Raw genomic sequence first — 13278 nt, 5'->3', positions numbered from 1 at the left:
GTGCAGCTAAGGTATGATGGAAGCCCTCCACCAGCCTGTCACTGTGAGGATGAAGGGGAGTAGTGTAAGTCTTCGTGATCCCCAGCTGCCAGCACATCTGCGCCTCAAAGTTTCTCCCCTGGTCACTATGCAGGGACCCAGGACGTCCCCAGGTGCGGCTGCAGGGAAGCTCCGGACTGCCGTCTAGGACCGTTCCAGGCCATGCACACATCGCAGCAATTTATGAACAGCTCAGTGTCCTGCTGACAGCCAGGCCAGTGGAGGTGCTGCCTTAGCTTCCCCTTCTATTCTTCACCCTGAAGCCCGATGACTCCATGAACTGTCTTCAGCACAACAGGGCGTGGATTTCGGGGCACCAGCAGCTGCAGTAGCTCCTCTGCACCATCCAGCGATCACAGCATGTGTACAGTAGGCCCTCGTGCTCCCCCAGAGTGCCCTAGTGGGAGTGGTAGGCCTTGGTCTCTGGGCCTGAGGGCAAGATCGCCTCCCAGCCCAGTTACCCACCCTTGTCCAGCCACTTCCTCACACTGGCAGCACAGGGTCGCTGCTCTGCTCTGTTATGAGCCGCTGCCGATCAACGTTCCGGCGGACCTTGTTATGCAGCTCTGTTTGGGCAGTGGCTGTTTCCGCAGCAAGCTGGTCCCACTCTTCTGCTCAGCAGCAGTGGCCACAGTTTGCAGTAACACCAGGCTGGCGAGACAGGGTGTCTGCGTTCCCGTGCGGCCTCTTGTGGTGATGCTGGGCCTCAAAATCAAACTCCGCCAGCACCTCTAACCAATGGGCCAGCTGTCCCTCTGGGTTGCAGAAGCTCAGCAACCAGGTGAGGGAGGCACAGGCCATCCACAACTGGGACCACCAATGACAGAGGTAGGGATGGAAGTTCTTGCAGGCCTGGACCACAGCTAGCAGTTCCCATCAAGTCACGCAGTAGTTGCACCCCAACCTCCTCAGAATTTGGCTGAAGTTTGCAACTATGGGCTCCCCTTCAGGTCCTGCTTGTGACAGGACCATGCCTAACCCCTCACTGCTGGCATCCACGGCCAGCATGAGAACATTGTTGAGTGCCATTCAAAGCTGGCTGAGGGCCACGGTGCAAGCATCACTTCCCTTCAATACAAAGCCACTTCCCTTCTCTGTAAGATAGTGTAGTAGCTTTGTAATGCTGGCAAAGTACCCGGCCAAGTATCAGTACTATGTAACCCGGCCCAGGAAGCTGCCCTCCATGCTCACGACATGGCCCAGGAAGTCTGTCTTCCACTTAAGGAGGGAACACTTCCCGGGTTCAGCTGCACCCTCACCCACGGATCACCTCCACCTCTCTCCCCATTTCTGACAGCAGAAATGATATCGGTACAATAATAGACTTCAATTTAATGAGAAGCTGTTTTACCAACCATCCTGACAACACACAGCACATTCAGCATGCACAAATTCAAATATAAATGTTTTTATACGTATTTATTAATAATGGCACTGCGTCAAAGTTACATGGTGTGCATTGTCCCCCATAGTTAAATGCGAACTTAACTGGACATGACTGTGTCGTTTAGGTTTATACTTATTAGTCGATTAATTCTATTTTGTACGTTAAACGGACACAGTAGTTATTATTAGTAACGGAAAACTATTTCGAGGGAACTTAAAACTATTTCAAAAATATTTTCTCATCCTGACTTTTTAGGGGTTCCGCAGTAATATATCATTAATCTTGAATAAATATGCATGAAAAGGGATTTCCAGAGCTATTGATATTTGTTTTTAGCCGAACATATTGAAGTTTACACACATGCCACATACTGGACATACCTAGTCAATTATCGTGCACCTGCGCAGTCGACGCGCACGGTTTCCTCTAGAGTCTACTCTAGACTTAAAAATCTGAGCTGACACGCGCACCGACCGCAGCCAACCCCTGACGACCATTTTACGTCACGTCTCCTCGTCAGCATCTGAAAGAGCAACAGGGAGATAAGGGGCGCGCGCTAATTACAGTGCATATTGCACCCCACACGACGAACTGCGTTAGGGATGAGAACCTGAGTGCAGCCGTGAAGTGGGTGATACCTCAGTACACTAGTTGGACCAGTGCGAGTTTGGAGTGCCAATCCGGCTACCAACCACCCAAAACTTCCCTGTAAGTTGGAGGGCCTGCTTGCCTGGATGTAGATAAACGTCATGCCCTGGACGAACTGGGTACGAGAAACTAAAACCGCCCGCGGAAAAGTGAAGTATGAAGTCACCTTTACGTATTATGGGTTTTGCCAAAACACGCGTACCCGCGGCCATTAGGAGAATTACGTGCGCATGCGCAGTTTTATGGGAATTTCCCAGTCTCTGCTTCAAGAAAGTAGGTTTTCGCGTTTACTAACAGCATCACTTGCGCATGGAGTCCGCGGTGTTGGCACGGGATAGCCGGTCTTTGCCGTATGGTAAGTCACTAAAACGTCTGCCTCTTTCTGATTTAGTGGACCTTTACTAAGTTACTATGCGGCTGTAACTTTGGGTGTTTGGTTTCCGGAAAATTAAGTTGTATAGTAGCGAATGAAGATATTTTAAATATGTTTGACGCGTCGATACTGAAGCAATATGAATTTCTCCCAAATACATTGTAGAATATATTCCGTAACTGGAGTAGTGTATAGTTATTGGAAAGATGACAATTAATTTGTCGGGCGGATTTGTACGTGTTTTTCATTTTCAGTTCGATCGCTAATAGAAACTTGTGGGCCATTTGTTATGTCTGTAATTCCTGATTTAAAACGAGTACATATGAACGATTTCTTATAGGATATTACACGCACCCAAACGCTCCGTCAAAGTAGGAGTTTGGCTAAACCACTGCAGTGGTTAGCACTTTCGTCTCGTACCGTTCGAGTCTCCGCCACGGCTCCGTGTCTGGAGTTGGCATGTTCTCCCTACGTCATCGTGGGGATTCCTCCGGGTACTCCGGTTTTCCTCTACAGTCCAAAAACATCCTGAGGCTGAATGGAGTTTCCAAAATGCCCATAGGTGTGCATTTGTGAGTAAATGATGAGTGTGTCCTGTGATGGGCTGGTGCCCCATCCTGGGTCGTTCCTTGCCTTGCACCCGTACCCCCTTTTTAGCGGAGTTCAGCAGCACTAAAACCAAATATCGGCGGCACGTACAGTATCGCGCAAGGACAGTAGTCGCTTCTCTGAATTTCTCGTCGTCGATGACGCTTGTGACAATATGACGTCATTTTAATGCCTTTTCTTTACAAGAGAATGGGGATAAAATGATTTATTCTTGTTCCATTCTCTCCTTATGCAGAGAAGCAGTTGCAGGTTCACCAATACACACTGAGCAAAGGCATGTCACCCAGGTTGCTGGAGCTGATATTCAGTTGCTTGTCCAGCACGGAGACTTTGACTAACTATGAGGGACAGGTCATCCGGTCTCAGCCTACGGACCTGCAGAAGACGGCCTGTTTCATGCAGACCCTGATCCGCAAGGGGCGCCGTGCCTGTCGGCTGTTTTACGAGGCTCTGGAATCTTTGGACCCTTCTTTGTTTGAGCAGGTGACAGGCGTCCAAGGTGAGCATGTACATATCTATGACAAATGATAGCTCCAGCAATGTACAAATGATCCAGAAAAAGAAATCTTCTTATGCATTACAACAAGCTATAATCTTATTTAAATGTAAAATCAATCACCAAAGTAATGTTGAATAAACACCAAGGATGTATAATTCAGATATAACACAGATATGTAGTAGAGGTCATAAATGTAAAATAGTACAAAAAAGTGTCTCTTTGTATGGTTTGTATGGCCCATAATGCACTGCATGATGACATTGTTAATCGTGTTCATTGTGTTAAAATAAACGTGTTAATTTTAAATTCATCGAAAGGATTCACACATTAATTTTGACAGCCCTAAAAATACGCTATAATAACCTACAGCTGAACATTTTGCTCCAGTAGATCAGGCTAGGTACTGTCTGTTGTGATTCCGCATGCTATGTTTATTGTTTAACATGGCTTCTTCAGAGACTTGGACGTGCAACCTTTCTCTCTGTTCACGTTCTTAGTCATCTTGCTAAGATACCTGTCTCCCCCGTTCCTTTAAGCCTAACTGGGTGGGCAGCGTGTGGCTCAGTGGGCTAAGCCTGTGTGCCTGTAATCAGTAGGTCACCGGTTCAAACCCAGCCTCAGCACGTCTGTGGGTCCTTCAGCAAGGCCCTTAACCCCCAGCTCCCTGGGTGCCCCAACAGGTGGCTGCCCTTCGCGGACAGCTTACTCTACAAAGAGCAAGTTGAGGGAGGCGTAAAGACAATTTCCCCATGGGGATCAATAAAAGTATCAATTTTTAATTATCATCATTATGTATGTCCACTGCACTGCGTGTTTGGTCTCACTTCCCGCCATATTGGCATGTCCTAGTTTATCTGACCGATTGTCCCCATGTCCTGCAGCAAAGTGCCCCATTGTGGCCACACCTTGTCCCCTTCAGGACAGGACCCTGCCAAGTAAGTGATATGAAATTCTTTCGTTCCTTTGTCGCTGTCTTAATAATCTATCGCATAACTAGTTTCTAAATGCGACATACAGCTAACAATGATGCGGGCGTTCTTATCGGACCTTCACAGACGAACAGAGCAATGCTCCCACCTACGTCGTCAACATTCAGAATTCCACCTTAGTCAATTGCATCATTGGAAGCAAGAATGACCAGTATATCAACAGCGACCAACAGGGCCAGCTACTTCAGAGTTTCATGGAGTCTCGACAAGGTAAGAACCACTCAACAACACCATTGTTTGTGTTGCCCTGTCATGCATACAGGGGTTAACGGCCAGATTTTGCCCGTCGCTTGTTGTAGCTGTGCAGTTTAGTCACCTGACAACATCGCTCTGTTTTGTTTGCTTATCTAGCCACAGCAATAGTGTTTTATATGAAACTGACAGACTTGAGGAAAGTCTTGCGGAAATTGGAATAATCCTCACACCTCCAGGGTTGTGAAATTGCAAGTTAATGTGTGTTTTCTTTTTGGACCGCGGTCATTCCATGTTAATTCAGCAAAATTCCCAAAAAAGTTTTTGAATCACCATTTTTAATTTTGATGTCGTAATTCATTCCACTTACCATCCAGATCACAGAAATGTTTTTTTTAATTATAAAAAAAAATCCCTTTGAAATATAGCACATGTTTTCTTATGAACTGTAATTTTTTGACTATTGCAGTTGCCTGGCTCAGGTATAGCTCACTGGCTCAGGTATAGCTCACTGGCTCAGGTATAGCTCACTGGCTCAGGTATAGCTCACTGGCTCAGGTATAGCTCACTGGAAAGCTTGGAAACATACGTGCTTAGAAGTCTCACCAGGTTAAAAAAGCACATAAGAAAACTCTCTGAAAGTATCATTTTTCTTGCTATCTTCTATCTATCTAGGAATTTTTAAATGCATATTTCTCACATGCCACATGTAATGTCATAAATAGTTATGCAAAGGTAATGTCTTGAATTAAAATGGAACGACCCGCCCATGTTTCCTCCTACAATCCATAAAACATGCAGCTGCGGTGTACTAGCTTCGCTGACACTCATAGTGATCGTACACCCCATAGTGGACTGACATTCCATTCAGCCTGGTCCTCTGCTTTGTGTCCCGTAAGTCCTGGGATTGGCTCCAAAAGACGATCGGCTCCAAGAATATTCATCTAATGAATCTGTATCTTTCACTGTAGACCCAATGATATATCAAGTTGTTGGCCTCAAATTCCAGAGATTTTGGCAGAGATTTCAATGCTAGCTGACCGCGGTCCAAATGGGGGTTGAATTTAAGTGTGGGAGAAGTTTCTATAGTAATCTTACTGACTGAGAACCACTACCAGTGACCTGCCCTAACCGAACGAGTTCTTCACTGTGAAGATGCAGTGTAATTGTGATTTGTCCGATTTATCAATCAGAACAAGACGTCAAGCAACAGAATAGTATTGGTGCACAAGCAGCATTAGCTTACCTACATACAAGTCTTATCTTAACACGTTTTTCCTTCCTTGTTACATTGGCAGATGTAGCCGCGGGCAACGAATGTGTGTGTTGCCAGATGGGGGCAGCACAGACCGCTGCATCATCTACAGACCTCCAGGTTCACGGCTCCAATCTGGAGTACGTCATCATCGGAGACAAAAACAGCCTGACTGTTGAGGAAGGAGAGGAGACCAGTGACCCTGAGGAGTGAAGGAGAACTCTGTGGTGGCCCTTGTGGGTCATGGACATCTGACCAGGGCTGCTTATGGATAAGTGGTGCTGACCCAGACTTCTGTTCTCTGGAGACATCAGGTTAAATCAGGTAGCACTGGGGGTTCATTCTGGGAAAATGTCTGGATTTCAGCCCATCTCCATATGCCCCCCCCGGTAAAGTGGACTGGTGGGGCTGACCCCCAAAGTTTACCTAGAGGAGTACAGCCAGTCCCCAGATGAACATCCTACTTGCAGACAACTCATACTTATGAACAGACTTCCATAAAGTCTGTTAAAATATGGGTTAAACACAATGGTTTGTTATAACGAATGCATGCACTACTTTGTGACAGTGATTCATTGGCTGGCAGTACAGTATGGAATTACTTTTATTATTACTGCCTAATTATCATTGTGTACTGTATTGTTTTACTGACTTGTGTACAAATTTGACTTCAAAACAGACATCGGGAACAGGTGTCCTTCATATCCTGGGGACCGTCCTGCATCTGTGGTATTGTTTGTGCTGCAAGTATTTTATATAAAAAAAATATACTAACACTTTCAGTATTGTGTATACGAGATGGCACAGATCTTTAGGGCAACACTGGCACTCTGACTGCATCAACTAGGTGCACAACCGTTCATTTTTTGACCGGGAAGCAAATGGTTTTGTTTTGGGTTTTTTTTTTTTTGTGCTGTTGTGACGTGAGGAATGACTGCCTTTTCTTTATGAACCCTGTTAGTTCAGTCCAAGAATTGCACCGCGATGTTAACTTTAGAACAAAACATTTTCGGTGGGGACACAAAATCCACAACAAGATACACTGGTTTTCTTTTTTGGGCGTGGATGTCTTTTAAAGAGCAGGTTAAACATAGTGCAAGGTGCGTGTTTGGTTTCTCCCTTTTGTTACGTCGCGTGAATGTGTGCAAACGCACGAGAACATTTCATCATGCCTGTCATCGTCCGTGTTCCTCCCTTTAGGAGCATGTAGATGACATGTGGTCCATAGAAATGCATTAGGTGTAAGGAATTTTTTTTTAAATGACATAATTAAGTTAATCTCATTTAAATGTGTATTTGCATTAAAAATATATTTATGGACATGTATGTTTGTCATTTATAACAGAATCATGGTTGGGGGGAGACTGGTGCACGGTAAAGGGTGACCGTTCAATAAGCAAAGCACACAGCCGCCTGTAAACGAAAGGTGTTCCCTTTTATTCCACAAACGACTAGGAAATTCGGTACTTTCCAAAATGAGGGAGGGAACAGGGCAGGCTGAGTACAGGCTGGCTGGAAAATGGATTGCAGTTTTTTTTGTTTTGTTTTTGTTTTTTTACACAAGGCAAAAGCAAAACAAACTGATTCCTGTAACTGGTTTACTAGGACTGAATGTTAGGGTTGTAGGAAAACAACTTAAAAATGCTCATATCAATGACAATAACATTCTTAGTAATAATAATAAATCATTAATTCAAATTATTCAAATAAACTAAAGTTTTTAGCACAGTTCAGTAGACCGTAGCGATTGGTAATATACAAGTTGACTGTACATCTTATACACAAATGGTCACCCATCTCTGTCTCTCATGACCCTCTGAGACCAGATGGTACTCAGCTGGCACGTTTGGGATCATATTCATTTCTGTCATGTGGCATTAAGTATTTTACAGCAAGGAGAAGCAGAAATATCCAGCAAATACAGAGGCGACCCCTTTAGGCAAGTAAGAAAAACTCAAATGTTAAACGAAACCTCCACAAACAGAAAAGACCTTGTTCTTAAATATCTTAGTTATATGAATTACGCTGTACAATGGATAACGCGGCCTGTTTCTGCCTCCTCGTCACAATGTCCGGGAAGGGGTCTCAACTTAGAAACGACCAGCATTCTAGTCTGAAATTCCTGAAATGCCCATAACGAAGATCAAGGTATACCCCGTTTGGAAATACAGGGGCGGGACATAATTGCTGGAACAGATTAATTGTATGGCAACCCTGACGATACAAACAAACATCCGTTTATAAACGGGCTTTTCTTCCAACGTGTGGACGGGGTTCCCTCAAAACACGTGATATAGTACTGGCCTGGTCTGCTGTTGTAGTTCCAGCCCATAGAAACCAAGGGATGTTTTTTTTTTAAAAAAAAAAAGCCACACACAGAGTGAGGAAATGGAGTCCATAAGACAGCACTGGCCTCACCACGGTGTGTACACACATGTAAACTTTGCCGTAAAAAACATCACCATGTAGGAAAACATTTACAATCCAAAGCTGGTATAAATAATCCTTAAAACATCCATTATTGTCATTACTTTTGGCTTGTTGCCTCACTGGCTCAGGATACTGTTCTGACTGACCTTTTCTCCCTTAATTCATTTAGGGTTGATTTTATTTATTTTTTTTAAATAAGCTGCACTGAAAATGTTCAAATAAATTTGTACAATTTATTTTGTAAATTTGTATTTACAAGTTTTTCCATAGAATTGTGCTTGTATATAATCCTGTATGGAGGGAGGGGCCAGATGCCGAGCCATTTGTAGAATCCTCTGGGATTCAAACGTGATAAATCCAAATTTGCTATGGTGATGGGAGGGGTTGCACCACGCTGGGTGCCCTGCCCCTGCCCCAGCCTGTACACTTCAACCAGGCAGGAGGGGGGGGATGTTGGCAGAAAGGGGGAACCGCACACAGCAGCCACAGAACAACAGGACACATGTCACTGTTTTTTGTCTGGAAGATCTGGTACTCAACAGCAGACAGGCAGCCAACCAAACATCAACCCCAGCCATCCACCCGATTTCAGCGGCGTTCCGGCCTGGGGCCCCATTCCCGCCCAGGGGCCCCCATTCCCGCCCAGGGCCCGTGACGTGAGCGCACAGGAACGATGGGAGACGTCGGCCAAACCCAGTGGGACGGACACCACCTGCCAGTGGGTTGACCATCACCACCCAGTCAGATTCTGAGAGTTTGTCCCGTTTCATTCTCGGGGGGGGGATTAGGTCTGGGATGTGGGGGGTGGGGGCCTGTAAGGACAAGGCACCGGGCTACACTTCTTTGATGGTCCTTTCGGACGGCCGGTACTCTGACGTGTTGGGTGAGGACATGTAGAAGGACTTGGTCTTGCGCTTCAAGCGAGCTCGCCTAGTGGCCAGCGACAGGCTGCGCTTGCTGGACGAGATGATGTCTGAGATGAACTTCTTGCAGTCTATGCATACCTCCATGGTGTTCCAGTCCTCTGTCAGCTCCTCAGGTAGAGCCACCTCCCCACGTGTCCCGTCTCCAGGCTTGGTCAGCCTGTGGTAGACATAGCCATGTCCCGGTAAGATGGAGGTAAACATAATAATAATAATCAATACTTTATTGATCCCCATGGGGAAACTGTCTTTACAATTTGCTCTGTGTAGAGTAAGCTGTCTGTGAAGGGCAGCCACCTGCTGGGGCACCCAGGGAGCTGGGGGTTAAGGGCCTTGCTCAACGACCCGCAGGTGTGCTGAGGCTGGGTTTGAACCCGCGACCTTCACAGGCTTAGCCTACTGAGCCACAGACTGCCCCCTATGATGAGGAATGAAAGAGTGGTACCTGGAGACAGTTCGCTGGAGACTGTGCCGTTGGGGACTGGAGGAGGACGTCTCGGGCTGGGCTGAGGAGGTGGTGTGGGGCAGGGCACTGGGACCCAGCGAATAGATGGGCAGGCTGGCGTAGGGTTTGGCCGGAAGCCTCATCTGAGACAAAGGAGGGACCGCAGTGTCGGTGCTCTTACTGGCAAATGCTCAATATCAAATGGCTAGAGAGGACCTCCGTGGCAAGTTGGCGCGTGCAAAGCCACCCCCGGGAGCTCCGCCCCACCCCATCCTCGGCCAACAAAACAGCTGTGGCCCGAGGATGGCTTCATTTAACGGGGTGAGGTAGGGAAGGCTCATGGTTCCACTCCATAGGCTCCCGTGGAGAGTTAACCCAGGGCAGCCAAACCCACCAATCGCAACAAAGCAGCCCCCAGGCCGACGAAGGGAAGGAACGTACCTTTTTACAGCACTGTGAGCACACGGGTCTGCATGAAGAGAGCAGCAGCGGGGAAAGAGAGAAAGATAGCATGCATGATCACCGATAACCCGGGAAAAGGTCTCAAAGTAAAATCCCAGTGTTACTTTAATCGAGGCTTAACTGCCCATCAGATGGGATGGGAAATTGCGTAGCTTGTACCAGCCCTGAGGAAATGATTAACGCGTCCAAAATGCACTCGAGGAATGTGGTGAGGGCCTCGAGGCCGGGCAGGGGCTCAGGAATGCGTCTTACCTTTTGCAGAACTGGCAGGTATATGACCAGGTGAAGAAGGAGAACCTCTTTGTCCGGCAGGAGAAGCAAAGCTGTGTGTGAGGCACAGAAAATGGCCTCGTCTCACTTTTATATGAAACGGCAGCATTTACAGATTGCCGTCCTGAAAGTAAATTCTTCCAGGAAAGCAGCCAGCTACAGAAAACGATTTATTCTGTTTAGTCACAGGTTTCTGGGGTTTTGTATGACTAAACAGTCATAACATGCCACGGTGGTAACATGGGTAACGTTGGGGGGTGGCGGGTAGGACTGGCGCCTTACCTTGCCCTTCTTCAGGGCGTTGTACACGTCCCGGTACTGCTGGAACTTCTCCAGCTCGGCCTTCACCAGCACCTGCCGGATGTGCATCACCTCCTCCACCGTGAGGGCCAGGCACTCCACCGGGTAGCAGAACTCCTCCTGCAATATGGAGGGGCCTCCGGTTACCGGCACGAGCCCAGCACGACCCCCCCGCCCAAGTCTTAGCCACGTCTACTGAGCATGCTGGGTAGAGCTCGGCCTACAGGAAATCGGCCGCCGCCCGCAAACATCTCGTCGTGTGTTTTTTTTGTGTCACACCCACAGGGAGCACCACACGCTCGTCAGACCTCCTTCAAAAATGGTTTGCTCCTGTGCAAAGCCCTTTTCAGCGGCAGTATGGGTAACACCCCCCGCCTCGATGTCCTGACGGGCCCTGCGGGATGCTCCACCAAGCGCTAAAGGAGGTGAAGAACGACCGCGAGTGCAGCCCTGTCTCCCGGGGGGGGGGGGGGGGGACGGACAGAGGAGTCGCTGATGGGACTAAACACTTTATTTCATGTGTGAAATTTACCTTCACTGGCAGGCTGAGCAATTTATCAGAGCACATTAGGAAGACGCACAGAGGTTACATTCAACATGAGCATCACTCTCAATCCCCAGTGTACCTCACAACACCGTTACCAATACTGAGTATCAAATCGTGTCTGTATTCTTGCGCCAGATCAGTATTTGGTCGACGTTAATAATGGTACCTTAACCAGGTCACAGATCAAACCCATATTGGCAACGTGGCTGTTGAGTCCCCCCCCCCCCCCCCACCCAAAGGGTTAGGTTTTGAGGTAGCCTGGGGGCTGGGGGGGCGGCACGCTGTTAGTATTCCGGGAAGGAAGGGAGTTAAGCAGCACCTACCGGCTGGGTGCAGACGTCACTGTCAACCTGATCATTGGAGAAATTACACAGGTAAGCTCCTCTGTTTTAACGCCACCAACAACCACACTAAACGTAAGGATGTCCTTCTTCCACAGTTTACATAACTATTCAGTTACTCACTGAGCAAGGTGGAACATGCAACTAATTTACAAGTATCGGAAATATTCCTGCGGGCAATAGAGTGTGACATAGTTCCAGTTTTACAGTTCGCGACCCAGAAACTTCTGGATGTTAGGAATCAGTCCTACTGCCAAAGGACATGGGTAGTCAGCTGAGACCAAACCGAGTTCACACCACACAAACCGCCTCTGGAGATGTACACAAATGAAAAACCCTCAGCACTCAACCCCCCTGGCCCCCCCCCAGCGAATCGGCCTCTGTGAGACGCAGTACCCAAACCGTGCCCAGAACACCAGTTATGCTGATACAAAGAGAGCTGGACCTTTTCCACAGGGCCTGCTGTTTCAGCAGATGGGTTGCCCTGGTGCATCGTGGGTAATTGGAAAAGCACGCACAGAATACACAGACGCTAACCCATGCCTGGGCAACCTAATGGGACTGAAAATAAAAACGTTGGCAAAAAAAAATAAAAAAAACTGCGTCCCTCCACGAAGGACACTGAACATCGGAACGCCGTGGAACACGCGTGGTACTCTGCTGTAGTATGAAACAAAACAACGCACAGAGTTACAGTTAAATGTTTTACTATCTATGAGCAGCAAGATGGCGCTCTACTGGGATGTGATCCTGAGAATGGGGGAGCTTGGTCGGTGTTAGCCAGGGTCTAGCTATGGTTTCTACAGCGCAGAGCGAAGCCGACTTTTAGTGATCGGTGCTATGGGGGGGGGGGGGGCTGTTATTGTGGAGTAAGCGTGATGATCAGGAGGCACGTCGCTGGTGAGGTTAGGTCACCAGGGCCACGATCTCAGCCTGGCTGTCGATTTCCCCAGCTAGCAAGAAAGCGCTAAGAGATGCTGAGGTCTACGTGGGCGAGGTTTGGGGGGGGGGGGGGGGGGGGAGGCAAACCTTGGAGGATTCGGGCCTGCTGACGCAAACGCTCTCACAGAGGGCGGACACGGCCCAGAACACCCCCAGCACGGCCGTCTCCGAGGGGTGGGCGCTCTGCAGAGCGTGCAGGGCGGACATGGGGGGGATCCTGGGAAACAAACGGACTATCCTCGCCACCTGAGTGACAAACATACAGATGGGGGAGGCGTTTGGGGGGGCAGAAATGGGAAGGGGGGGGGGGACGAACTAACTGACCTCCCTCTGGCTCTATTATGCTGCATAAACAGAGAAGGTCTAGAAGTTCCTCAACAGCGAGTTTTTGGACTGTAACCAGGGACCCTCAGCTGGGATCCATGCAGTGCTACGTGTGCCCCCTCCCTGTCGACGCAAAACCTGCCCCCCCCAGTGACTCTGCAAACCTGGTGGTTGCTCTTTCACCGGCAGGAACATGAGGGCCAGTGACCTCAGGGCATCCTTGGACTAAGAGTCAACTGGGGGGGGGGGGGGGGGAGTGTCGTCTTCAGGTGGGACAGCCTGCTATTTCAGTTTGGATATGAA

The 13278-nt window shown here is 48.2% G+C and overlaps 2 protein-coding genes across 8 annotated transcripts in view; one reads left to right on the top strand and one right to left on the bottom strand.

Annotated features, from left to right (window-relative positions):
• The first annotated feature begins 1915 nt into the window (after positions 1-1915).
• On the top strand, positions 1916-7311 carry LOC111845038 (uncharacterized). Of its 2 annotated transcripts, none has more exons than XM_023814104.2 (5): positions 1916-2134; positions 3292-3555; positions 4437-4490; positions 4611-4754; positions 6035-7311. In XM_023814104.2, exons 2-5 carry the CDS (start codon positions 3333-3335, stop codon positions 6202-6204), a joined length of 591 nt encoding a protein of 196 aa, XP_023669872.2. In that variant the 5' UTR covers positions 1916-2134; positions 3292-3332; the 3' UTR covers positions 6205-7311. The 2 variants fall into 2 exon arrangements, with proteins under 2 accessions (XP_023669872.2, XP_023669866.2); XM_023814098.2 differs by lacking the exon at positions 1916-2134 and adding an exon at positions 2172-2429.
• Positions 7312-7407: 96 nt separating this feature from the next.
• The window catches only part of LOC111845015 (protein spire homolog 1-like), a 38679-nt gene continuing 32808 nt past the window's right edge, over positions 7408-13278 (bottom strand). For 2 of the 6 annotated variants that reach the window (XM_072716841.1, XM_072716842.1), the window contains 7 exons: positions 12739-12897; positions 11692-11718; positions 10804-10941; positions 10504-10574; positions 10231-10258; positions 9790-9932; positions 7408-9504 (listed from right to left, as the gene is read on the bottom strand). In XM_072716841.1, the coding sequence (XP_072572942.1) occupies positions 9255-9504; positions 9790-9932; positions 10231-10258; positions 10504-10574; positions 10804-10941; positions 11692-11718; positions 12739-12897 (816 nt within the window). In that variant the 3' untranslated portion in view covers positions 7408-9254. The remainder of the gene's footprint in view (positions 9505-9789; positions 9933-10230; positions 10259-10503; positions 10575-10803; positions 10942-11691; positions 11719-12738; positions 12898-13278) is intronic. The other 4 variants (XM_023814073.2, XM_023814083.2, XM_023814051.2 and 1 more) reach the window with 3 other exon arrangements.

Source organism: Paramormyrops kingsleyae, chromosome 9 (assembly GCF_048594095.1).
Source record: "Paramormyrops kingsleyae isolate MSU_618 chromosome 9, PKINGS_0.4, whole genome shotgun sequence".
Classification (NCBI taxonomy): domain Eukaryota; kingdom Metazoa; phylum Chordata; class Actinopteri; order Osteoglossiformes; family Mormyridae; genus Paramormyrops; species Paramormyrops kingsleyae.
The sequence above is the reverse complement of the archived record's forward strand: the minus strand, read 5'-3'. Positions and strand labels throughout refer to the sequence as shown.